Source organism: Hippoglossus hippoglossus, chromosome 21 (assembly GCF_009819705.1).
Source record: "Hippoglossus hippoglossus isolate fHipHip1 chromosome 21, fHipHip1.pri, whole genome shotgun sequence".
Classification (NCBI taxonomy): Eukaryota; Metazoa; Chordata; class Actinopteri; order Pleuronectiformes; family Pleuronectidae; genus Hippoglossus; species Hippoglossus hippoglossus.
This window is the reverse complement of record NC_047171.1, coordinates 21,850,894-21,874,143: the sequence shown is the minus strand read 5'-3', so window position 1 is coordinate 21,874,143 and position 23,250 is coordinate 21,850,894. Positions and strand designations below refer to the sequence as shown.

Here is a 23,250-nt window from a genome sequence, read left to right as displayed (position 1 = left end):
ATAATTACTAATAAATCACAAAGGAGTTTCTTTAATTGTCAAGCTGCCTGTCTATAGTTTATTCCCTAGAGATACTGTCACCTTTACAGAGGCCAAATTAACAGCAGACATATACATTTTTAGGTTCATATTTTAATTGGAGTTATATCTAGAATATGTTTACATGCTCTAATGTTCAGATTTTATTCATGAAGACTGTATGATGAACATTATATTTACTTTTGAACTATTCTCATGTTTCATATGTTGTAATGATTTGTGCTTGTTTTAATTTAAACATTTGGTTTTACTTAAAATGTTCATGTATTTATTTATGATGTATTGTAAGGTGTCCTTGGAGTTTTAGATGTATAATAATCATAATTATAATAATAATTATAATAATAATTATAATAATAATGTTATATATATATAATATATAATAAACACAATAAACACTTTCCTCATACTGTCGATTGCTGCAGCTCCTCTTTTCAGCCTCTGTCTTAAACATTTGGTTTTAGCTCTTGTTTCTTTAAGAAAGAAGAAAGAAACTTTAAAAACACCAGGTCTCCTTTTACATTCAATAAGCAGCTGTAAACAAGGAGCACATTCATTTAGGAAATAACAGGCTGCAAGAGCTTGGAACAACAAGGAGCCACAGCATGTCAGTTTTTATGCTGAAGAGTGAAGGTTGTTTCTCTCCTGGTGGTGGTTATGGTGGTGGTCGCTTGCCAAGAACTTCAGCCATTGTTGCGTTTATTTGAAAAGAGGTTATAATCAATATGCCCTCTGAACAGAGCTGAGTCTTCAGGGCAGACTGCAGCTACACTGACTCATGCAGGAGAAGCACGGAATATAAAATGATAGAAATAGAAGCAAAACAAGAGTTGACAGCGCTTGGCAAGCATAGGGATGAAGTTTGGTGCTGAACTCGCAATGTTTCTGCCAGACGTGTGAGTAAACAGATGTTTATGCTAACGTTTGCTGTGCAGCAAAAGCAAAAGGTGACATTTAGCTCCTTTAAGGTGCAGCCTCATGTAAAAGTTGCGCAGAAGTTCGACTAAATCGTATACATTCAAACAGATTCAAACACGCGACTTTGTGTTGCTTTGAAAATGCACTGCAGAGGACAGCCCAAAACCCACTGTTTAATCCTTTCAGCACTTCATTTCTTTTTCTGTCTCAAGCTCTGTGAGTATTAAAGAATTTTTAGGAGCTGTAAGATTATGGACTCATGCGTCACAAAGCTTTAACAATTGGCAAAGCCGGTCTGTTAAAAAGAAATAAAAAAAACAAACATTTGTATTGTTTGCAACAGACCCATACAAACTGAAGAGGCCACTTAAATGTAGAGTTTGAGCATCACAGCTCAAGAGTTTTCAGTCATTATGTCTGAATAACAATGAGAAAAATACAGTTGAAGCACCCAGTGTATAAGTGAAGAGTTTCCTCTAAGTACTCAGGCTTCACAGTCACCAGCAGTGACCTTGTCTCAGTGACTGTGTGATTAAGTAGAAGAAGAATGTTGGTTCTTGTTTGTTTGTGTTTAGTGTTTTTTCCACTTAATAGAATCAATGTATGATAACATTTTTGCGAATAACCTGTTGTGGTGTTATTCTGTATGTATTGTCACATGATGGTTCCACATGACTGAAGTTTGTAAGGTCACAGTTTCCCCTGTGGATCACATGTGTCATATCTGAAGACTCATGATCTCATAAACTCCATGGAACTGTTTTACCCAGTTTGTGCACAGTAAAGGGATATTTTCATTATGATTTCAATCATAGATCTCAGCCTTATATTTTGGGGTTGTTAATAACAGAGTTAACGGAGCAGGCAAACAGAACATTATTTCTTTGCAAATATTGCTTTCAAATGTGATGAAATTAAGTTGTATTTGTTTATTTCATTAGTTTTCATTGGTAGGATTAATGATCTGTCTGTTCATAAAGCACTCAGTGTCGTCGTCAGAGGGGATTTTGCTGGAATATAGAAAGATAAAATGACATCTTAAAATTAGGTCTAAATTTGAATTAAATGTTTCAGCAATAAACACGTTTTAAATTATTATTTTGCTTCCTCTCCAGGACAGATCTTTGGATTAAAGTGAATGAAAAACGTCATGAATTAAATCTGTATCAATGTTATAACACATGAAACGACCTGTTCTCGGTCACCCTGCAGTGTGTATCAGTGTGTATCCGCTCCTGGAGTCACTGCTCTGTGTGAGCGTCACCTGGGCCTCAGCCGGGTTTAAACCCTGAGGTTATTGGTTCATTTACACACAGACAGAGGATTTGCTGCAGCTGCTGAGCTGTGTCGTCACCACTAATTACCCACAGTGATTAATGGAGCCTGCACAGCCACTTTACGTTGGGTTTGTTTTGCAGTACAACAGTTCATCCAGTGGAAGGCAGCAGGGCCCTGTGGCTGCCTGAGGAATACAGCAGGACATGTTGAACCAGGAAGTCAACACACCCACTCTGACTCTGTCAAGCTACTGTTACTGACAGGAAAACAACGGGAAGCTTTTCCATTTCCTTTCAATGTAAAACCCTGGAAAGGACTGAAGGATTCTCAGTTGGAACAAAATTCAAAAGGAGTTTGAGTAAATGAGCAATATAAATTATTATTATATATATATATATATATATACATGTAATATTGCTTCATTGATGTTTTATTGTTGTTATATCCTCCTAAAAAAGTGCTACACAAATAAGTTTATGATGATTATAATAATATATATATATATATATATTTAAGATATAAAGTTCAGTGTGCAGGGACAAAAAGTGTGCTTGTGACAAGTATACCATCATATGTACCATTTTTATGTTCATATCGCATTGTATACTTTACATGCCTATATAATTATATCAGTATATATATTTATATATGTTTATATGAATATGTCTCTTATCTCTGTGTATGAATGTAATCTGTATTTTATTTTATTTTACTACCAACTTTTATTGTATTTTGTATTTTTCTCTCTTATGTGACTCTCTGCTGGTGTAAAAAGTGCATTTCAGTTTGTTTCAATAAAGTTCTGTCTAAACTTAACTGACAAATAAACTGAATGTCGGAGCAGGACATTTTAATTAGTTGGTTAAAATTATTAGACCTAATGCAGCAATGAACCAGTTTTCACTGATTATACTTCATGGTGGAGAATTTCAACTATACAGTTTTAAAAAATCATCATGTTTTAAATAGGTTACATTTAGGGAAAAAAACTAATGAGAGTATTTTGAAATCTCAAGTTTTAGAGTGAGCAGCTTTTATTTTGAAACGAGACCGGAAGTTGTGTAATATGAACTCGCACACGCACAGAACTAACCTTTACAGAAGTGACGGGTCTTTATTTCCTGTGTTTCATGTCCTCAACTTTCTGACAACAAGCTGAGAAGACAAGCGGAGTCAGAGGAGCTGCTGCACATTTACAGTGAGAATAAACCTCAGTGTCTTTATTTATAAGCAGACGTTGGATGACGCTGCTTCACTCTGACTTTCTATTGATGCAGAGATTTTTCTGATGTTTCTGTCTTTATTTGTCTTTTTAGTTAACTGCAGTGCATCAAAAACACAATAGACTGTCTTTTTGTCTTGATGTCACTGTTGTGGAAGCTTTTGCGCAGTTTCACTTCCGCGTGTGTGTGTGTGTGTGTGTGTGTGTGTGTGTGTGTGTGTGTGTGTGTGTGCGCGTGCGTGTGCGTCAGTGACTAATTGATATATATATATAAACCAATCAGTTAGGGACAAAAGCTGATTCAGGGTCAGTAGTTAAGATAAGTTTAAAGGGCCCATATTTGACACCTTTCTGGGACTTAATTTGAGGTACTGGTACCTCTAAGATGATGTATCAGTGGTTTAAAGTCGAAAAAACCGCTGCAATGTGTATTTCCATGTCCACTCTTCTGCCTCTCCCTGGAGCTGTGACAGAACAGGCTGTTGCCTGCCTCTTTAATTATTTATGAGCCCCTCCTCTGATTGGGTTCTGAGGCTGGACTGGTACCGGCTGGGTGGGGCTGAGAGAAGAGTGGGATTACATGATGACATCATACGGAGAGGAAGTACGAAGTGCGACATGGACTGAGTGAAAAAGTCCGGAGTGACTGTTTTCATACTTTGAGGGTACCTACTGACCCTCTTCAAAAAGTCAAAAATGAGTTCGTCCCTGACACATAACACATCCTTGCACCAAGTGTCGTGATAATCTGTCCTGTGTAATCTTGCTAACAGACAAACTAATGCAGACGACAACATATCCTCCTTGGCGACGGTGATTAAAAACCACCCTGCTATTCCCAAACAGAGCAGTACGTTCTGATGAGTGATTACTTCATGTGTGTTCTATCTTTGCAGACATGGCTGTGTTCGAGAACTCCTCTGTGCTCTTGGACATGAAGAATTTGTCCTACAAAGAGAAGAAGAAACTGAAGTCGGCAGTGACAGAGAACGGAGGCAACGTTTCCTTTGTGGTCAATAAACAGGTCGGTGGATGAGATCATTACACGAGACTGGACTGTAGTTTACTAAAAATGTAATATTATTATTTTCCAATAGTAGATCCAGCTTATATCCACCAAGCATGCTCACGGAAATGTTTGTTGACAAAAAGCACAACTTCCTCTGGTGTCTCCCACAGTGCACTCTGATAGTGACCAGTGACGTGTCCAACCTGAGCTCCAACAGGCTGCGGAGCATCCAGAAGCACCAGACGCCCGTGGTCGGGGTGGATTACGTGTACAGATGTCTGCACAGAGGAGCTCTTCTGCCTGTGGAGGAATTCAAACTGGATGCCTCTCCTCCTGCTGCCTTCTCGCCTCCTCTTCCTCTCTCCTCACCGAGGCCTGCTCCATTCTCACATCCCGGTATTTTCTAAGTTGTAATTGTTTCCCTTTATAAATGTTGGTATTCACAAATTACAAACACAATATATACACTTGAAACCATCGACTAAAGATGAACGACAACACGTGCTCCCAAAAAGGAAGCCAAAACATCTCATGTACCACCTGAATATAGGCCCCCCTCCTCCATGTTAGCAGATAGGACATGGAACAAACTTACAAAAAATACATTTATTAAAGATGGTTTCTGACATTTTTGGTAATTCTTATCAAACTGATGGAATTCGTCTGGTTTTAATTCTGTGATATCATAAACTGTTTGAGGCCTCTCGCAGACTTAAGTTAAGTGGACATTTCTGCAGACTTTGCCAAAGGGGATTACCCACAGTTCACGGCGTTGTGACGTCAAGTGTGTAAACAAACCAAAAGGCAACATTATATATATATATATTCACATTACATTACAATTTAAGCAAAAACACACGGACAGGTGCTGATGAATAGCCAGCCATTTTTGGATTAAGCTCCACAGTAAAGTAAATTAGTAAAACCCCAAAGAAATGACATCACATCTCTGTGTTGGTTCCTAAATATAACAGTGGTTGTACCAAGATGCTATTCAATGCTAATTAGCCTTTAAGTAGCCTCCGGAGCTGATTATCTTCCATAATGCATATTTGACTAATGATGTCTTGAACATGAGCAGACACAAAAGTGCTCAGTGTTTTCAGACTCATTTCATGGACAAGGCTCATGTGCTGAAATTGCAGGGTGAAGCAACCTAAGCCGAATCAATCAATAGTGGAGGGAGTACTCCAACATTTTACTTCAGTAAAAGTACAAACAAATTGACAGAAATGTACTCAAGTAAGAGGAAAAAGTACCATGTCAACTTTTCTACTTGAGTAAAAGTAAGTACCTGCTTTTTAAGATCCTGAGTGTAGCGTATTCCCTAATGCAACAATCAACTACATCATTACGGCTGGGTCTTGGTCGTAGCCTCTTAACAAATCAATTTGAAGTGATTCCTTCACCGCTGATGCTGTTGCTGCAGCTTTGCTCTCCTCAAAGGAGGTCGGATGTTATCTGACCAATTCCCTTCTCATGATTGAATTCTTTAAAGAAATAATACAATGCATTGTAAAAATGTAGTGGAGTAGAAAGTACATATATCTGCTGATATATGTAGTGGAATAAAAGGGAAAAGTAAAGTACAGATCCATGAAAACTGTACTTAAGTACAGTAACAAAGTAAATGTACTTTGTTACATCACACCAGTGCTCCTAATACTAAATACACAATATATGCTGTATCTGCTTATATGTCACACTTGTTTTAAAATGTACAGACTCTGCAGTATCTGTTTATGCAATCGTGTACACGTTGTACTGTCTCAACCAGTTACACAAACCAGATCCAAACCAGCTCTTCAGGTGATTCCAGCACAGTGACTCACGATCACACAGTCAGACGATGCCTTTATTTGCACATTGGACAGAAACGGGTCATGACTGTCTTTACTTATTAAATCTGGCTCAATAGTTTCCCCCTCCTACTACTGTTTCCTCACTGATGCAGTGTAAACACTCAGTCAGCAGGTTTCACAACGTCAGGTCAGATAAAGGTTGTGTTTGCTTATCAGGTGTGTGCAGCATTGTTATTCCTCCACATGCAGATTTACCTGAGTGCTAATTCAAACCTGCAGCAGTGTTGTGTCATAAGCCTATTGTGAAGTGCGTTATTCGCAAATCCGCCACATCATTCACATAGTGTGTGTTTTCAGGTTCAAATGCAGCTCCTGCAGAGTGTTTGAGGTTAAATGAGTAACTGTGTCTGTTGTGCTTCATACTGTTCATCCCAGTGTCCAGAGCAGCAGTGATCACAGCGGTTGTCGAGCTTCCTAAAGGTCAAGCGAAGCCTGTGGACTCTGTCGGGCTGACTCCGTGCGCAGAGACTCCAGAGAGGAGCGGAAAAGTCCTGGACAAGTTCAGGTGTGATAAACGATCATGATCACTTAAATTAGAGATGACGGACACAATGGCACACAATAAAAACATACAAATTCATTTTACAGACGATAACTCCTCCCTCTTATCCTCTAAAAAACATTTCTTAGATATTTTCAGTTTTTAAGTTTCCCCCCAGTGTTGATCTGCTGTGATATTTAAATGTAAATGTTATATATAATATGTTATCTTATTATTTGATTTCTTTTGATTTATAGAGACACTGCTCACTGAAAAGTCTATTTAAACACCATTACTGTGTTTCAACACAATAATGGTGTTAAATATCACATTTCTTCCTACATTTTTGTATAAATTTGGCATTTCATGGGTGGAACATGGCTCATAACGCCACCTAGTGTTTCAAACCTATACCAAGACATTCCAGACAAAAATTGTTAATTTTATGTATTTAAAAGTGTTAAATTTCACTGTCATCCATTTAAAGATGCATTTGAAGAATATCCACTGCTCACACATTTCAGCAGAAACTGACCTTTGCACTTTTGTCAATATTAAATTTCACAGAATTTACACCGAAACTGATTCGGATCTTCCATCGTACCCGAACGATTTTCAAGTGGCAAAATATTCAATCTTTGAAAAGGTAAAGCTGCTTTTTAAGATAACCACCGCTGCTGCTATCATGTCGCCATAATTACTTTTACTAACAAAATATATGTTCTTCTCTAGATAAACAGCGACACTCTGTGTGTGCTGGAGCTGCAGAGTTTTAAAGGAGAGAAAGGACGACAGTACTGTGTGGTCCGGTGCTGGAAGAGTGATGTAGAAGCAAAGGTATGAAGTCTCCTGTATGTCACTTGTTCTGCATGTTAGGTCACAGATGTCCCTAGTAAGCAATTTAGCAATGTAATGAATGGGAGCTTAATATAGAAAATTACAGTCACCTCTGCACACATCTGTTATATCACCGTTGATCAGTTTAACTGCTTGTCTGAGCTTCATCTTTATGTAAATGTCTTTTAAGCTTGTTTTAATAATTGTTTCCTTTGACATATTAAGTCATTGGTTTGAATTTTATACTTTCAATTTCACTCATGATTCTGTGCTTCTGTTATTTGGTCGTTCGGTCGTCTGTTGCATAACACACATCAAACAACAATATCGAAGACTTAATATTGATGTATCTTTGTGAAGTTTTTATAATGCTTTTTCTTTGTGTTTAAATCATGCTGTCTGTCACATGGTGCTATGTCAGGTTCTTTTTATGCCCCAGCGCCAGATGCATCATGTCTTCAGGTTGTCCGTCCGTCAGTCCTTCCCTATATTGTAAACACAACATCTCAAGAACTTCAAACTTCAAATTTGGCACAAATGTTCACTTAGATTCAGGGATGAACTGATTCGAATTTGGTGGTCAAAGTTCAAGGTCACAGTGGCCTCACAAAACAGGTTTTTGGCCTCTTAAAGATGATATCTCAAATATGCCTTTAGGGAATTTCTTCAAATGATGACCAGTTTTCACTTGGACTTCAAGATGAACTGAAATAGATTGAAACAACACTGGTTAGCTGAGGAGTGCAGTATTTCTTGGTAAAATCCTGCAGTTACAAAAATTCAATTTTTCCCAAAATGCCCCCTTTATCAGTTTAGAAAATCTTCAGGGACAAGTAATTAAAATGTGCGACTCATGTTTCTACTTAAGTAGAAGAAAAAGTTGCATGTTGGAGAAGCATAAAACCACAAGCCTGTCTTTGTGCTGACAGAAGGAGCTGGTGTTTCTGGCCACATCTGAGGACGCTGTAGACGTGTACCGGGCGCTGAGAGAGACCTTGCAGGCTGCTGGTCTGCAGCCGAGACGCAGCATCCCTCCACAGTCCCTGGGCCTGGCGTCCTTCCCACTGCAACAGGTTCAGCACACTCACTGCACAGTTTGCAACAGATTTACATAGTTAGCTGAGAGTCTTATCCAAAGCAAGAACAATAAAGCAATCATGAGAAGGGCTGCTGCTCCCTGGTTTGATGGAAACGGTCACACACACCTCACAACCAAGCAGACAAGTACAGCAGCAGGGGACAACACATAATGGAAGTGCAATCAGGAACCTGGGAAGATGTTCATATCGTGGCCACAAAGAAATATAAGTATGGTCACTGAGAGGAGTGAAAATACTTTTGATTCATTATGATCATTGTTATTTAGTGATGTGAATCTGTTGCTTTGTTTTGAATCTGAGTTGCATTGTACGGTTTTAATTTGTATATTGTCCTATAATCATGTTTTTTCTTGCTTTTTGCATCATGGCTTCGTTGTACAGTTAGATTGGATAGTATGCGTTTAAACCAAATTTATTATAGATATCTTTAATTATTAAAGATATTACATTTCATGTTCCCTTATAAAAACTTGTTAGGCGCAGCAGATGAATATTAGCTCATACTAACTGGCTCATTTACAGTATTTTGTCTGTTGATTAATAGGCACTGTCTCTATCAAATACATTAATGCATTCAATAAATTCAACTGGAGCAGGTACCACTTATGATCGCATCTCTCCGGACGGATGTTGACACCAGGTCTGAGCAGGGTCTGTGATGCAATGAGCCGATCATTTGATTTAGACATGCCTTGTTTGACTGACAGCTGCTGCTGGAGGAGAAACTGAACACAGGGTGTGTATCGCGGGAGGTGGGCGTCTTTGTGGAGCTGCTGTGGACTGAAGCCCTCGGTCAACTCAGCCTCCTCCTCACCGTTCCAATCGACAAGCTCAGCCTCAATGACGTAAGGTTTTCTCCATGGATTGTTCTGTCAAATTCCAATCAGGTGTCGGACTCCTGAAATTCAGCCTTTTGTTTACAGAGAAGACTTTAGAAATACACTTGTAATCTCTGTGTGTGTGTGTGTGTGTGTGTGTGTGTGTGTGTGTGCGTGTGCGTGTGCGTGTGTGTAGGTGAGCAGGGCGGAGGGCTTGTTGCTTCAGGCCCAGAGGAAGCTGAAGGAGAGAAATCTTGCTGAGATGGTGATTCTCATGCGAGAGTTTAACACTCTGCTGCCACACAGGGAGTCACTTCTACTGCAGGACACCAAGGTCCTCTCTCAGAAACTGGACCTCTGTCAGGTAACATAGAACAAACACACATGCACAACTCATGGACAGTCACAAAGACAGACACATGGACACAGAGAGCCAAACAGTGTTTTATTTGCATATCAAAGACCGTAAAGAAAGATCTTACACTTCTTGGAGTCGCGGTATCGAGGTCTCATGGAAATACACGATCGACCAATCATGACGATTTAACCCTGTTTTTATAGCATCAAATAACCAAACTTATCATAATCATGAACATAAGAACTAAAATGAGAAAATCTGAAACTATCTTCCAGAAAAGGTTGTTGACATGTGCTTCCATTTTTTTATTTGGTCCATGTCCCATCCACCAGCATGGAGGCAGTGGAGTTCATGATCTATACTGCACACAGCCACCAGGGGGCAATCTTTATATACAACATGTGATGCATATAGCAGTTTTGTCTAAAAGGAGGTTTTTAATCTTTGGTGCGTTCATACACCAAAGACAGTATTTTCGGCCAGTATTTTCCCACAATGCACTGCACAAAAGAACTCAAGAAGAAACGTGCAGTGTTAAATATTTGGCTTGTGGAACACGAAGGAAAAAAACAAGAAAGTGTCCGTTTTACATGCATCGGTGGGCCAAACTGTATTATTTCCTCTTAGTAAAACACACTTGATGTGTCTGATATATATGTAATATGTTCATTACATGCATTGTATGGTTAATTCAATAATTTAATACTTTGACATATTATATCAACATATTGAACCCAAGAAAACTCAAAAAATATAAAGTCCCATATGGAAAATGATGTGTTTTTATACCATAAAAACCACAAACAAAGTTGAAATATTTCTGTCAAACTGATGTAATATTAAACAATTTGGACCCAAAAATATACATCATTTTCTCACGTCCATAAACTCGGCTCACCTCTCGTGCACATCCAGGCTGAAGTGAACACAATTGTTTCTTTTTTTTGTCCAGTTAATTCGAGACGTCCTGAATGTGAGTGAGATGTCTCTGAGAGGCCCCGCCCCCTCCAGTCTGGGGAAGTACCGCGCTCTGAGGTGCAGCATTGAGACCGTTCCCCCCGGCAGCTCTGACTTTCAGGCCGTGACATCTGTGCTGCGGGGCAGGTAACGTACAACACACACATCTGTTCACAAAACCTACTGCAGATGAAGAAAGAAAAGCACCCTGTCCGTCCACTGTATATACCCCCAATAAGGGCAGTGCTTACATTTTTTTAATTTAAAAAATGGTATTTCATATCATACAATATGATCATAAATTATTTTCTTGATCTATACACAGTAAGGCCCATGTTATGTCCTTACTCTCTATAGAATGGTGCTAATTTATTATTAGTGCAACTGATACAAAAACTCACAGTTCAGATCATTTTTTGAAGTACCAGCAAAAAACGGAAGACAACGGTTACTTTGCTTTTTATTTATTCATGAACTTTTGCAACACTCCAGCTGTTGCAAATGCAAGTATTGAATATGATTTGTTGAATTGAAATGCAATATGAACAATTGTGATGAAAAGATAATACCAAAGCTCATAATAACATAAGAGATCTCTCATTCAATGTTTTGCTGCTTTGATTTCTTGTAGAGCTGCAGCGCTCTTTGCCATAAAGTTGTTACTGTTCACGCAGACAGTCAGACCTCACATTATCAGTCAGGTCCATCCTTGCAGTTTTTTATCGGTTAATGTGTGGAGCGTCTCACTGTCCATGTTTCCACTCGTGCTCTTCAGCAAACTGCAGATTCAGCAGATTCTGCGAGTCGGCCGAGGGGTGGAGCTTCAGACATTTAAGAACGAGCTTGGGAACGTTCAGATGCTTCTTCACTCATCCAGCCCCAGTAACTTTGTAGGAATCCTGTCTCGGTAAGATCTACACATATATATCTATATATATCTATATATATATAGACATCTATATACTGTATGTGATCAATTTTACTTTTATTTTGTAGCTCAACATTTTCCCTCTTGTTTTTTTAGTGGTCTGCTGTTGCCTCACGCTGGAGTGGAGCATCATGGGATAGAGAGAACAGACGTCGGTAATCTGGGCAGTGGAATCTACTTCAGTGACGCCGTCAGGTTAGTAGAGAATCTGAAACTGACGTGGTTTATTCCAAAGATGTGTTCATAAAGATGCCATAAAGAAGTGGAGCCAAATGATCTGGTTCGCCCCCTGGTGGCTAGAGGTGTGGAAATTCTCTCGATTCTTAGATGCATCACGGTGCAGACGTAGACGACTCTGCATCGATGCAGAGACAGAACATCGATTCATGTTTTCCGTTCATTGTTTAAGCGATGTCCTGCCGCTGAATAATTATAACCAGCGCTGCTTCAAGACTCGGACAGACGGACATTGTGGCCCAATCCCATTTCACCCCTTTTCCCTTGCCCTCTGTTTTGCGCATTCCCGTGTAGGGGTAGGCTGTCCCAATACTTGTAGGGAGGGATGGGTAGGGAGGGATGGGTAGGGAGTGATGGGTAGGGAGGGATGGGTAGGGAGGGATGGGTAGGGCCAAGTGTTAGTGCTGTACAGCCCTAGAAACAGAGATTTTTGAGACCCACACTTCAAACCGAGGGGTACAAGAATTTCCCAGAATGCCTTGCAAATCACCGGCAAGCTGGGAGAGAGACCCAGAAATGTAGCAATTTCTCCATTAATACAGATTTAAAAATGATGTTATATCTTAGTTTAATATCGTTTCAATGTATTATGGAGATTTTTCTCACAACAACCTTAAAAAGAGCATGCAGGATGCACACCTCTGCTGGTGGCTGGCTGCAGTAAAGGTCATAAACGAAGTAAACCTGTGTTCCTCACTCTTCTGTTCTCGGTCCACAGCTCCACTTTGAAATACTCCAGGCCCAGTGTGTCAGACGGGGCTCGGCTGCTGTTGGTGTGTGATGTGGCGCTGGGAAGTTGCAGGGACGTGCACAAGAGAGACGTCACACTGACCAAAGCCCCCGAGGGTCACCACAGTGTGCACGGAGTCCGCTGCACCCCTAACACTCACTCTGAGTTTGAGGTGTGTGTGTGTGTGTGTGTGTGTGTGTGTGTGTGTGTGTGTGTGTGTGTGTGTGTGTGTGTGTGTGTGTGTGTGTGTGTGTGTGTGTGTGAGACCTCTAAATTAACTGCCCTCAATTAGTTTTTCCTACCCAATGAGGGGCTCAGATCAGTTTGTAACTAATTGTTAAACTAATAATCATTTAATTATGATTATTACCTTTGGTTGTTTGGTTTGTGAACACAAAGTTGTGTTATGTAAGTGGAAGATGTCTCGTGTGAAATAACAATATATATTTACATATCATAATCCCGACTGTGCTCCAGGATGACGAGTACGTGGTGTACAGTCCTGATCAGGTGAAACTGAAGTACGTGGTTCAGTTCAGCATCGAGGGAGAAGAGCTGAGGGAGTTCAGTCCAGCTGTCGACACTTCGGCTGAGCCGTGTCCGCCTCCGTCTCTCCAAGGTGAGACCAAAACACCTGGGAAGTATATCGGAGTACAGGGATGGCAGTTTATTCATTGCAATTTGTCTTTTTATAGAAACAACACACATTATCAAGGATAAAAGTATCTTTTTTATCCCCGAGGAGCAATTATTTGTACAACCAGCAGTAATCACGTGAGGTCAATGCACATAAATAACAATAAGTAGATCGACAATACAAATAAATCACAATGAGTCATTTATAAGGCAGATGGCAGCAGAGATAAATACATCTAGTCCAGCATCTTTGTGGATTCTATCTACAGCCAAACGGTGACAACAGAAACTCACTAAACAGTGGGTGGCTCGAATCATCTAGGAGTGTTCGGACCGTCTTTACAATCTCAACCTTGTACAGATGATGAAGGTCGTTTAGGGTCCTGCTAGCAGTGTACACACGTTACAATACCCTGTACTCTCAATGACATGGTTTCTGGTTGTCCATTCGGCTAAACCCCATATATCTGGAAGGCCTTCAGTGACTTACTTCAAATTTGGCGCAAATGTTCACTTGGAATCACGGATTAACTGATTTCAGTTGTGTATTTAAAGGTGAAATGTCACCAAATAGAGTTTTTCCCCTTTTGAACATGATGTCCCAAGTCTGCCTTGAGGGAATTTCCTCCAATTTTGACCTGTTGCCGCAAAGATAGATTAATTAATTATAACAAACCTTTTCTCTATAGCACCCATATAAAGAAGGTTACAAAGTACCTGACAAAATACATGAGAATAAAACAACACAGAACAAAACAAGAAAGAAAAAATAAGAAAGATAACATAAAAAGAAAGTATTTAAACCAGGCTTTTCTGTCAAAATACAAAAATATGAACACAGACTTATCTAAACCAGGATTAGATTTCATTGGTCAAAGGTCACGATGACCTCATGAATCTGAAAAAAAAAGTCACTGACTGGTGGGCACATACAACTGCAGGGTGTTAATTCTAATAATAGAACTTTGACAGTTTTGTGTGTGTGTGTGTGTGTGTGTGTGTGTGTGTGTGTGTGTCTGTGTGTGTGTGTGTGTGTGTGTGAGCAGTGCTCAGTTCAGAGGACGTTGCAGTAGAGGACGTTAAAAACCCTCTGGACGAAGTGAAGGCCGGACTGTTGGACAGCTCTGGTCAGCAGCTCCCCCTGCAGGCTGTCCACGTGAAGTGCAAACTGGTGGATCTGCTCTCTCAGGTGAAAAATAACAATTATACTTTGTTTCTTAGAATGATCGGATGATTTGATTCAACCTCCTAAAATGCATCAGAGTCGTGGTTAACACGTTTTGCTGCCTGCTGAGTTTATGGCCTCACATCTCAAATTCTCCTCTTTCCTCTTGTAGGTCATCATTTTCCAAGAATACACCAACAACAGCTCCGGGTCCATCGAGGCCAAGTATGTTTTCCCATTGGATGATTCTGCAGCTGTGTGTGGATTTGAAGCTTTTATAAATGGGAAACACGTCGTGGGAAAGGTAACGTGTATTTACTGACTGTTTTATAAACCTCAGGACTTGTAACTTTGTTTCTTTATAATTTTATTTCATGATATAATTGACTATTTTACATTTTGCTGTTGATTTCATTGTTTCACGTTCTCATGAAAACCAGATAGAAAAGTTGGCTTTGGGAGTTTGCATAAATTTTATCACATCAGCTGTTCAGTATAAAAGGGACGCATTAGCTCATTTTCATGCCTCCGTATCGGTGACACCTAGTGGCCAGAGGCATTTTGTTATCATTTTGTTTGTCCATCTCATTATTGTGAACACGATATGTCAAGAATTCCTTGAGGGACTTTCTTCAAATTTGGTTCAAACGTTTACTTGGACTCACAAATGAACTGATTCGATTTTCTTGGTCAAAGGTCAAACATCGACGGTGCTGTGACCTCACAAGTGACATTTTGACCTTGTGAATGCGATATCTCAGAAACCCCCTAGAGGGAATATCTTCAAATTTAACTTAAAGGTTCACTGGTCAAAGGTCAAGATAAAAAAAAAAAAAAATGTTTTGGGCCTCTTGAACATGATATCTCAAGTCTGTCTTTGGGGAATTTCTTCAAATTTCTCGTTCTCCTCTGCTTTGCTTTTATACATATTGAACCTGATGTGATGACAGGTGACTTTTCTGGTCGACTGCTCAGTGGTTGCACTCATTTCTTAAGTAGTCATCATATTATGCCCTGCAGCAAGCCTCACCCTCACCCACCAGAACACAAAGGATCAAGGATTATTATCCACACCAATTTAATATTGTTTTTGTTTCTGTTTCTCAGGTGAAGGAGAAAGAGACGGCTCGTAAGGAGTACAAACAGGCTATTGAGAAAGGCCATGGAGCGTATCTCATGGATCAGGACGCACCCGTATGTCCACCCCATAGACTGTAAATAACGATGGATGACACGATTTTACTTCCTCCAACTGTATAAAAATAAAGCCTAAATATCCTGCATACAGATCCAGCCATCTTGTTTCGGAGCTCCGGTATCTAGCGATACACGTGTTTGACCAATCGCGAGTCAGTCTCAGATGTCAACGTTTCACCCATTAGCATCAAATGACTAATTAAAAACAAACTTAATAGAAACATTAAAACAATATTTAACTTTGACTTCTTAGTTTGGTCCATCTGCTAACATGGAGGAGGCAGGGTTTATGACATATACCACAGCCAGCCACGAGGGGGCGATGCAGATGTTTTGGCCTCTTTCTAGGGGAGCTGTCATGTCGTCCATCTTTATTATCCGTCCTCGTCACATATCATCAGCTCTAAATCTTTTCACGCTGGTTCTGATGTAAATGTTTTGCACTCTCTGCAGGACGTGTTCACCATCAGTGTGGGCAACCTGCCACCCGGAGCCAGTGTCCTCATCAAAGTTACCTTTGTGTCTGAGCTGATCGTCAGGGACGGGAGTATCCTCTTCTCTCTGCCCGGGAGTGTGGCTCCGTGGCAGGAGAGCGCAGCACTCAACCAGACCACGCAGGTAAGGAGAGCCTGGACCTAATGAAAACTCAAAAGCTAAAGGTCCCTATGGAAGTAAAACAGTGAGAACACAAGCTAAGAAGAGTAATATTGTACTTTTTTCTTTATTCTCCTTGTTTTATTTGTTGTAAAAGCAGTTAAATGACTTATTTGCAGGCAGAAGAATAAACTGTGGCCAAATGTTGCTGTTTTAGTCCATGAATTATTGATTGTTATGAGATAGAGATCGTATCAGGGACGACCTGATTAGAATTTGGAGATCAAAGGTCAAGTCCTCTTAAGAATCCTTTTGAATATGGAACAAATGTTTATTTAGACCCACAGATGAATTGATTAGATTTGGGTGGTCAAAGGTCAAAGTGGCCTCATATGAGCCTTTAGAAATGTAAAATTATATGTCGACTGAAAATGCAGTGGTTGGTGGAGTCAAACAACCACAGGGAAGTGATTCTACTTTTATAAAACTTCACATTTATATTAATCAAGAAGTGAAGTGATGCCTTTTGATATTTTGGTTTTGTCGGGGATATGTCATTTCCTGGCGCTGCATTTGTCTGGCACATTTCTATTGGGTTAATGCTAATTATCACCATATAGTATTATATCGAATTATATTTAATTGTGTAAGGGAATTGAACAATTCTGGATTTCTTGTATGCAAAGGGCTTAAAAGTAAAACAACTGTCAATGTTCTTATCTGTGTTTTTTGTGTGTTTTCCATCACTCGACAGGTCACTGTGGAGAAAGTGTGTGTGACTGATGAGTCAGCAAATACAAGGTTTGTTTATGTCAAGTTTTTGGGGATATTTCATTACAGTTATTTGTGGAGTAAAACTTCTGAATAGAAGTTTTGTCCTGTAGTTTCCTTCCTTATGCCTTTCTTTCATAATGTACATATGACCATGTGCTTTTTGCTTCTTTCAGAGAGTTCTACCTGGACATGTCAGTCGAGATGCCCAATGAAATCAGCAGCTTGGAGTGCATCACTCACAAAGTCAGGGTTAAGGTAAATCGGATGCTTTACATTCTGTTTACTGGGTGTCAGTTATTTCCTCTTTCAGGAACCCACATATGTGTGGGTTACTTCTTCTCAAAAGAAATCAAGGTCATATTGTCTCGGAAAATATTTGAAGTTGTGATATTGAACCTGTCGTACAGTCTGCCTGCAGTAAAACAATTATTATAATAACATTATTTAATAAAATGTATTTTGTAAGTGTCGACCTCACATTCAAGTGATTGAAATGATAATAATGAAAGAACATGTTGAAATACAAAAGATCTGCTCAGTAAATTAATAAATAACAGTAATGATAACTTCATTAATGTAGAACCTTTCAAAACAACGGTTACAAAGTGTAACATGAAGAAAGGAAAAGAAAGGAAAAAACAAAACAACAAAATATGATTATTCAACATTTAAAATCAAAGAGAACAAGTGATATAAAACATAAAACTTCTAAAAGTAATAGTAAAAGATAAGTAATATATATTTTTTAACTGAACTGTTTACTACTGCTATATTTAAACATACGTGCACGTGTGTGTGTGTGTGATCCCACAGAGAACCGACTGTAAGGCAGTAGTGGGCTTGCTGCCAGGACAGGTGATGGGTCCGGAGGGTTTCCAGTTGTCAGTCACTCTGTCCGAGGTCCACCTGCCCAGGATGTGGGTGGAGAAACACCCTGACAAGGACAGTCAGGTCTGTCTGTCTGTCTGTCCGTCTATCTGTCTGTCTGTCTGTCACTATTCTGATATCTAACCTCAACCTATCGCCGTCTCTCCTCCAGGCGTGCATGTTGGTTTTCTATCCTGACTTCGATGTCAGTTCCATGTCAGAATCCGATGAAGTCTTCCTGTTGCTGGACACGTCTGAGTCCATGAAGGGAGAGTCTCTCCGCATGGCTCAGAGAATCGCCCTCCAGGTCCTCAGAGCCCTCGGCAGCAACATCAGACTCAACGTTGTTTTATTTGGCACAGGTCAGTTTTCTGCATCTGTAGTTTTTATCTATATTGTGATGAAACATAAAAAAGTACAAGTTGGACAAGATAAGACGAAGTAAAAGTGTCTCAGTGTCAAAGAGGAAGCTAAAATCAAATATAATAGATTGTGAATGGTATGAACTTGGCTGCCTGAAATAAAAAAGGAAAAAATAAACCTGTTCAGTTTCTCTTAAATCATAATCTCCCCACTTTTGCAAAAGTAGCTTACGACAAATTAAGTCAGTCGTCATTTTCCTGACCAACTGTGATTTTGTCTGTCAGATCACACTGAAGCGTTTCTGACAGCGCAGCCGCTCACTGAGGCCCGTCAGACAGCAGAGAGCTTCATCAAGGTGAGCTGGGATTGGCAGATTACACTATTAGCAGTTCAACATGGAAGCCAATGTTATAAAGAATATAAGGAATACTGAGTAGTATTGACAAGAAGCAGGAATATATTTGTATTAGATCTAAATTAGAGATGCTTTGATATTTTCTCTGGTTATTTTGTAATGCCTGATGCGGACTAAACGTAAACTGATTATTAAAATCATGGTAGACCACCGACATTTTTTATATTTTTAGTCATTAAGACACACAGACACATCCAGTCGAGACGCAGGACCACACACTTTGTGTTTAAATCATTGTGGTGACTCCAGAAACTGACTTCAGACACCACCGGCATCTTCAGCTGGTAAATGGTAAACAAACTCCCAATATCTCTTCTCCGCTTCCCACTATCAGAACATCTCTCCAGTGGGCGGCAGCACTGAGCTTTGGCGGCCCCTGAGGGCCCTCAGCCTGCTGCCTCCGTCCCGTGGCATCAGGAACCTGCTGCTGCTGTCAGATGGCCACATCCAGAACGCAGAGTTCACCCTGAAGCTGCTCAGAGACAGCGTGCAGCACAGCCGCCTCTTCACCTGCGGCATCAGGTCTGAGCGGGGTCGAGGGGTCATAGGTCAGGGGGGGGGGGGGGTGCTTGTTTGTTTGTTTGTTTGTTTTTAATTTGTATGTTCATCTTTGTCGTTTCAGCCCGACAGCCAATAAGCATATGCTGAGAGCTCTGGCCCAGGCAGGGGGCGGAGCCTACGAGTTCTTTGACACAAAAGTCAAACACAACTGGTCAGAGAAGGTGAGACGAGGACCACAGGAGTATGTGGAGCTTGAAACCTGAACTCTGCTCCTCCATGTTTAGTTCCAGCTCTGGGGACAGAGAGTCGACCCGTCCCACACAATGGTTTATCATCTCACAATAGATAAGGAATATATTTTGGCTCAGTGCTTTTTAAACCAACTGCAGGATATTGAAGACAATTATAAGACAGATGAAGAGTAGGAGTAAAGGTCGAAGAACTGGACTCATATGATCCATTTTCATTGTGTTAGTGAGGATTCGAGCAGCAGTGTTTTGAATCAGCTGCAGCTGTCGATTGTTAATCTTTTTTTAGAGAGACCTTTAAACGCACCATTACAGTCATCAAGTGGACTGAGGATAACACAAGTTTTTCCAAGATCCCTTATTTCTCTTTTTCTGTGAAAATGCATTTATGCACACATAGACACAGTTCACACATGCAGCTTTATTTCAGGGGATATATTAAAAGTCCATACAGCAAGACTCAAAATGTGATCCCAGTGCATTTCTACTGTTACAAGCCATTAAATGTAGCAGCGTGCGTCTTGCAGACTATGAAACGTCCTCTGTTCTGGCGGCAGGTGGCACGTCAGGTGAAGCGTATTGCATCCCCTGGCTGCAGTTCAGTGTCTGTGAAGTGGCAGCAGTTCAACCCGACAGCGCCCACTCCTGTGCAAGCGCCCAAACAGCTCCATGCATTGTTCAATGACTGTCACACCCTGGTTTACGGCTTTGTGCCGCACTGCACTCAGGTACGTGATGTATAAGCAGCACAAGGCTGCAAACTGAATCGCAGCTTATTCATTTGGTCTATAAAATGATAAAAACTAATGAAAATCACTGGGTTTCTTTAGCCAATTGTGGAAAATGGCGAATAATATATGCACAGTAGTGTTTTGCAAATTCTTATATATACAACAAACCTATAAAGCAGCAAATGTTTCCTTGATAAACGACTGAAATGATCATTATTATATACAGGCCACCCTCCACGGGAACCTCAGTGGTCAGGAGCTCCAAACCATGGTGTCGACGAGTGAGCTGCAGAAGACGAGTGGCACAGTAAGTCCACACATACACTGTTTATAAAGATGGACGGTGTGACAGCTCCCAGAAAGTTAATGCAAACCACAGGTCAGAAACATGGACCAAGTTAAAGAGATAAAGTAAACGTTAAATACATTCTTCTCAAAGATGGTTTCTGTCATTTAAGGTCGTTCATATCACAGTACTGTTCATACGAGTGTTTTTTCCAGTAAGGTTGTTTTTGATTAGTTATTTGATGCAACAAAATGGGCCTGAAACATCATGATTGACAGATGAGACTGACCCATGATTGGTCCAGTGTGTGTATTAGCAGGACCTTGATACTGTGGCTCCACACAACGGCCACCTCTGCACCGACTGTGGGTCCAAATGATGTTAAAAGGTGTTGGAACGCATATCAGGGATATTTTGCTTATATTATTATTTTTGTACAACAGGAGGAAGTGGAGATGCGTCGTCCATCTTTATTTACAGTCTATGATCCACACACATTCACTTTCAACAATCTCAACGGGACCTGCTTGAGCTAAACCAGCAGCAACAGAAACAACACAACTCCTTTAAATGTCCCGCAAAACAGGTTCAACCCCGTGTTTGGGTAGAAGAAAATGACCCTAACTTATCTACAAACTAGTTCAATGTACAGATACTGATATAGTGCTGTCACCATGGAGATGAAGAGGGATGATTATGATGTGTATTAACGTTTGTGTTCAGTTTCTTCACAAGCTCACAGCAAGAGCCCTCATCAAGGATTATGAAGATGGAAGCCTGGATACAGACGAGGCTGAACATGAGGTGTGTGTGTGTGTGTGTGTGTGTGTGTGTGTGTGCGGGTGTGCGGGCGCGTGAGTGTGTGCTTGCATGCATGAACTTGTACTAATATCTTTGTGAGGAAACTTTGGCCTCTCCTCACTTTCTTAAATGGCTTTTAAAAGATGAAGACTTATTTTTAGGGTTCGAGAATTTCATACACTTCATAAACATCAGTCCCCTAAACCTTCTTTCATCAAGATCCATACATTTTTAACTGAGAAAGTGTTCTCTCAAAATATGACATGGCCAAGATTCGTGGTCATCCATCCAGTAGTTTCTGCCAAATAACAAACCATGAAACACAGATGAAAACATGGCGGAGGTGATGAGTGTCCTCACTAAAGTAGAAGTTCAAAAATGTGTGTGTGTGTGTGTATATGTTTGTTTGTTTGTGTGTGTGTGTGTGTGTGTGTGTGTGTGTGTGTGTGTGTGTGTGTGTGTGTGTGTGTGTGTGTGTGTGTGTGTGTGTGTGTGTGTGTGCGTGCGTGCGTGCGTGCGTGTGTGTTGATGTCTATGCGTGTGTGTGTCGTCCAGTCTAAGCTCGACATGTTGTTCTTTTTCCAGGGGAAGAAAGCGGAGTTGAAGTCCTTCATCATCGATTTGAGCAAAGAGTTCTCCATCCTGTCTCAGTTCACCAGCTTTGTGGCTATTGAGGAGAGGGTTTGTGCAACTTTCAGCCTTTTTCACATTAATATTATTATTCAGCTCTAATAATTATCTAGGACGACAACATCCAAGCCACCGACCCAGAGTCCTGCACGGGTCCATTTCTGCCAACCTGCACTCGTAAAGCTCCAGTCAAATCTGGACCATCCCGGACTCGTTAACATATGTCACCTGACCCGACGAGATGAAACACACATACTACATACACACTCACTCACATCAAACTGGTTCTGGCCTCTTCCCATTTTGGTGGTGTTGTGTTCTTAGAAAAGTAAGGCAGCACCTGTGTGTGTGTGTGTGTGAGTCATTTGAGCGGAGGTGAAGGGGTCAAAGGTGCTTTCATTGGTTTCGTATAAGCAGATGTAGATGTTAAAAATACTCAAACATATTATTTGACCATTACACAGCTTTTTCCCCTCGAGTACCCGACCCGGTGCAGGACTCTGTCCCCCGACCCGCTCACACTTCTGGGTCTTAAGGTTTTGTCACATCATGTTTTTGTATCACCCAGCTAACCCCAACTCATCGGCCCTGTTTTCAGGACCCTGAGAAACCGGAGGAGGGTTTCACAGACATCCCCCAGTTGATCGCAGAGGAGGAGGTGGACTTCCTTCCCTACATCAGCTGGGATATTCCTCAGGATAGTGAAGATGATGATGATGATGAAGAGGGATCACGTAGTTTAGGACTGGAAGGAGAGGTCTATCGTACACGTTTTTTGGGTTCCATGTGTTTGGAGGTAGCCTCACACTGTGTATAGTTTAATCAGAGGGGAAGGGCAGATTTACTTATGATTTACTAATTCTGCATTTTTCTCTGTTATAGGACGATTCATATCTCATTACAGACGGTGACAGACGCATGGTAAAGAGCTCAATCTGTCCTGAGTTTTTCCAAATGGTTTGTCCCTTCATGCATAAACTTCAGCGGCACATTTGCTTTTCTGGCACATAAAACAAAAGCACATCTTAGACATAACAAACAAAAGAAGAAAACTTTATCCTATCTGGATTCTCTGCACTGAAGATTTTAAAGCCCGTGTTTTTCATAAAATGAAACAGATTTATTTTTTTTATGCTTCATGTGTGTGGCTTATATATATATAAGTTTTAAGAAATTACTTAACTGGTGTTAAAAGTCGGCTTTTTCAGAGGTCTGTTAAGCATCTGACACAATATTCAGACCCAAGTTTGCAACATTTCAAAATAGAA

General features: G+C 40.4%; 1 protein-coding gene across 2 annotated transcripts; it reads left to right on the top strand.

The window, feature by feature from the left end:
- The first annotated feature begins 3,348 nt into the window (after window positions 1-3,348).
- LOC117755231 (protein mono-ADP-ribosyltransferase PARP4-like) lies at window positions 3,349-23,032 on the top strand. Of its 2 annotated transcripts, XM_034574834.1 has the most exons (31): window positions 3,349-3,433; window positions 4,352-4,481; window positions 4,637-4,862; window positions 6,704-6,768; window positions 6,802-6,833; window positions 7,377-7,455; window positions 7,542-7,646; window positions 8,576-8,719; window positions 9,454-9,591; window positions 9,761-9,928; window positions 10,875-11,026; window positions 11,655-11,786; window positions 11,904-12,002; window positions 12,763-12,946; window positions 13,252-13,393; window positions 14,457-14,599; window positions 14,748-14,879; window positions 15,683-15,769; window positions 16,226-16,390; window positions 17,121-17,167; window positions 17,314-17,395; window positions 17,954-18,091; window positions 18,180-18,369; window positions 18,655-18,725; window positions 19,120-19,307; window positions 19,408-19,507; window positions 20,092-20,262; window positions 20,492-20,572; window positions 21,275-21,355; window positions 21,938-22,033; window positions 22,581-23,032. In XM_034574834.1, the coding sequence occupies exons 2-31, from the start codon at window positions 4,356-4,358 to the stop codon at window positions 22,797-22,799; spliced, it is 3,783 nt and encodes a 1,260-aa protein (XP_034430725.1). In that variant the 5' UTR covers window positions 3,349-3,433; window positions 4,352-4,355; the 3' UTR covers window positions 22,800-23,032. The 2 variants fall into 2 exon arrangements, with proteins under 2 accessions (XP_034430725.1, XP_034430724.1); XM_034574833.1 differs by having other exon boundaries at window positions 4,354-4,481; window positions 6,704-6,833; window positions 22,581-23,031.
- Window positions 23,033-23,250: the final 218 nt, after the last annotated feature.

What these genes read in the sequence shown, in the direction of transcription:
- LOC117755231 (XM_034574833.1), top strand. Translation starts at nt 4,356, where the DNA reads ATGGCTGTGTTCGAGAACTCCTCTGTGCTCTTGGACATGAAGAATTTG. An exon ending in TGGTGGATCTGCTCTCTCAG is followed by an intron (nt 14,600 to 14,747) that starts GTGAAAAATAAC and finishes TTCCTCTTGTAG; the next exon opens with GTCATCATTTTCCAAGAATA. An exon ending in TCATGGATCAGGACGCACCC is followed by an intron (nt 15,770 to 16,225) that starts GTATGTCCACCC and finishes CACTCTCTGCAG; the next exon opens with GACGTGTTCACCATCAGTGT.